General features: G+C 28.2%; 1 protein-coding gene across 1 annotated transcript in view; it reads right to left on the bottom strand.

The window, feature by feature from the left end:
- Positions 1-1,706, bottom strand: part of LOC117169905 (ribonuclease H1-like) — a 7,410-nt gene extending 5,704 nt beyond the window's left edge. The window contains exons 1-2 of the mRNA XM_033356418.1: positions 1,280-1,706; positions 64-125 (exon numbers count right to left, since the gene is read on the bottom strand). Coding sequence (XP_033212309.1) covers positions 64-74 — 11 coding nt within the window. The 5' untranslated portion in view covers positions 75-125; positions 1,280-1,706. The remainder of the gene's footprint in view (positions 1-63; positions 126-1,279) is intronic.
- Between the last annotated feature and the right edge of the window lie 1,807 nt (positions 1,707-3,513).

Below are 3,513 nucleotides of genomic sequence, written 5' to 3'. Positions count from 1 at the left end.
ACATTACTTATTTTTTGATCGGCCCTTTAAACGTACAAAAAATAAAGTGAAAAAATGCCTTACCTGGAGATCATACCCAATTATTTGTTGAAATTTACATCGAATATAATGGATATTATTTCCTTCTGTAAATTACACTTACTATGAAATTGGTTATTGTTGATGTGAAATATTTATAAATACACATTTTCATATATAGCAAAAGCCGCCGTTTTTACACTGCATGAAGAAAAAAAATAACCAGAAGCTACAGCGAAAACCCGCTCAGTTAAATCACAGTAGCAAGAAATGATGAAAAACACATTAAACTCACATTTTACATTAAATTGGCTAATAATACTGACTAATAATACTGACCATTAAAGTCCGGCTACTGGAGAAGCTAGTAAAAACTAAATTTTTTTTTAAATTGTGAATGTGTAAAGAATTCCTGGAATTAAAACCCAGAATCCAACCACCAAACTACAAACCCCTATTGTTATTTTTAAAAAATCCTAAAAAAAACGTCTGAACAAAAATAAAAAGTCTATAGATAAATGAGAATTTATAAGTGTTCTTTTATTGTGATTTGATAATAATAAAAATAAAAAAGACCAAAGGAATAAGAAGACAGAAGGAAGGGGATTTCGTTGGTTCCCTTCTAACTTTTCTTTTCATTTTTGTTCAGATTTTGTTATCAAGGAGGCTCTTTTTTTAAACCACAATTGGAGCATTTTATGGTGGTTGTCCAAATTTGGTAGTTGGATTTTTGGTTTTATTTTCTGGAATTCTATACATTAACATGATTTTTTCACGTTAAATATGTTTTTAAATTTGATATTAATCTAATTTAAATTTTAAAACAGTGGTAACTCGAATTTTAACTTGGAAAGGACGAAGAGTTTCACGAAGTCATAAAACGTCACAGTTTTGAGTTCACACAAAAATACACAAATAATTTAATTGAATTAATTATTAATATGTTTAAATATAAAACTGTCAAAAGCATATCTTCTCATGATATCCGCTTGTATATTTTTCTATTCACTTTTTCTTTCCGATGCGCCAACGTACTATTCTTTCTCCTAAGCTAATCTGTAGAAGCTAAATTATGGTAATGGGCGAATAAAATCACACGCAATTAAAATTCGAATCGGTTAAGAATTGAAAATCTACGTATGACAAATAATTCTGACGATTAATAAATAATTGCAAGAACAGAACTTTGAATACTCATATTTTCATATGATTTTTAGAGGTTATATTTCCTAAAAAACTTCAAATATTTTGTTTATATTACCTGCTTTTTGAAAAATACAGAGCATTAACACATTTAAATTTTCTATTAAACAATTAAAAATCACACATAATAGTTCCACAATTTATTCGACAACAATTTCCAGGTATTAATAATCCGAATATCTAGTGCGAGCAAGGTACGTATACTGTAAGGTAAGTCCAAATTCCTATGACGTGACGTTAGTCCAGAGAATAGGGTTGGGTACATGCCGATACCGTGCATGGCGTGAAGTTGACAGCTAGCCTGGTGGCCAGTCCTATGCATCGTATGGGTATATGGTAGTTGGTATCAGGCCTATGCATCGTCCATGCATGTGTATTAGGTAGTTGTATTTTAGCATCCGCAGGGGTATCGTTGTTCAAATAAATCCAATAGATGGTGCTCTGATCAGATAGACGTATCTTTGCATTGTTATGTATAAAAAAAAATACTAAAATTCATTAAAAACTTGATACTTTTTATAAATATAAAAGGAAGAACAAAGTTTTCAGTAACAATAAGAGCATCTGTAATTAATAATCCGAAAAATTCATAAAAACATCTAATTTAATATTAGGAAAATTGAATATAAATGTGAGTAATTTGAAAACAGTTTGAATTGTATTCATATTTTTCTATTGTTTGTTTTTCTAATATAATTAATTAATTTTATAAACAACTGTGATTATTGCAAATTTCAAACATTGTTTGATAATATTTCTTTACTAATAATAATAGTAATAATGATACTTAAACGTTAATAATTAGCCTTATAATGTACTTTTTCATTTTTTTCATCTATACATTTCCGTTTTCTGAAAAATGTATATCTATATATAATTTATTCATAATCAGGATTATGAATCATTTATTTTGTTGACAATTCACGTATGTTATTAAAAAATCGACTTGTTGATAGAAAATTGAGTTTTTGGTAGAAAATCAGTTTTTTCTTTGAAAGTTAATCTCCTTATTTAAAAATTCTTCTTTTTGGTTAAAAATTCAAGTATTCCAGTCAAATATTCATCATTCTAGATTAAAACTAATCTTTTGGGTGATACATAAATTAACTTGGTTGAAAAACAAACTCATCTGTTGAAAATGATTTTTCTTTTAATTTAAGATTAATCATTTTAATTAAAATCTAATTTCCTGGGTTGAAAAATAAGCTAATTGTTGTTGTAGTATGGCGTACAGCCCGCGATGCTGCTCATTTTAATCATATGATGTCGCACAAATAATTTAAAAAAACTGTCAACACAATAAATAATTTACTCGGCTACAAGTTCTTAACATTTGAATGGTGAATTTTACACATTTACTCATCGAAATCACTTTCAATCGAATATTTACCGTTTCTGCACTCTCTTTTTTTTAATTTCGGAAGAAAGTACTTTTGAATTGTTACGAATTTTGACGTGCAACAGGGATTTTAAAATTATTTTCTTCTAAATCCCGGTTTCCATTTTTTTTTAAATTCCCGTTCCATATCGAAAGTTCCTTGTCCGAAAGGAAATTTTATTTTTTTACCAACTCCCTTTTATATATATAATAAAAGCGATAATTATTTTCACTTGTATGCTCTGAAACTGTAGATAAAGTAAAAATTAATTTAATTCCCGGTAATTTCCCGTTTCTTCTCGGTCTTTCCCGGTTTCCCGATCAAATCTCCACCCTGATTGTAAATAAATTATGTGTAAATATATATTTTTCAGAAAGCGGAAATGTATAGACAAATTAAAATGGAAAAGTACATTATGAGACTAGTTATTAATGTTTAAGTATTATTATTACTATTATTATTAGCAAAGTAATATTATCAATCAATGTTTGAAATTTGCAACAATTACAGTTGTTTATAAAATTAATTAATGATATCAGAAAAACAAACAATACAAAAATATGAATACAATTCAAACTGTTTTCAAAAGACTCACCTTTATATTCAATTTTTCTGATATTAAATTACATGTTTTCATGCATTTTTTGGGTCACTAATTAAAGCTGTTCTTATTGTTACTGGAAATGTTGCTCTTTCTTTAATATTCATAAAAAGTGTCAAGTTTTTAATGCATTTTTTTTCTTTTCTATGCATAAAAACGCAGGCAGGCCTACTTGATCGGAGCGCCATCTATTGGTTTATTTGAACCACGATACCCCTCCAGGTGCAAAGATAACAGAAAGAGTGGTGGCGATGCATAAAGCTTGTAAAAAGTGACATTTTTTCATGTTTTTGCATGTGTTTCGCATTGTTC

Source organism: Belonocnema kinseyi, chromosome 1 (assembly GCF_010883055.1).
Source record: "Belonocnema kinseyi isolate 2016_QV_RU_SX_M_011 chromosome 1, B_treatae_v1, whole genome shotgun sequence".
In the NCBI taxonomy this organism is placed as follows: domain Eukaryota; kingdom Metazoa; phylum Arthropoda; class Insecta; order Hymenoptera; family Cynipidae; genus Belonocnema; species Belonocnema kinseyi.
The sequence above is the reverse complement of the archived record's forward strand: the minus strand, read 5'-3'. Positions and strand labels throughout refer to the sequence as shown.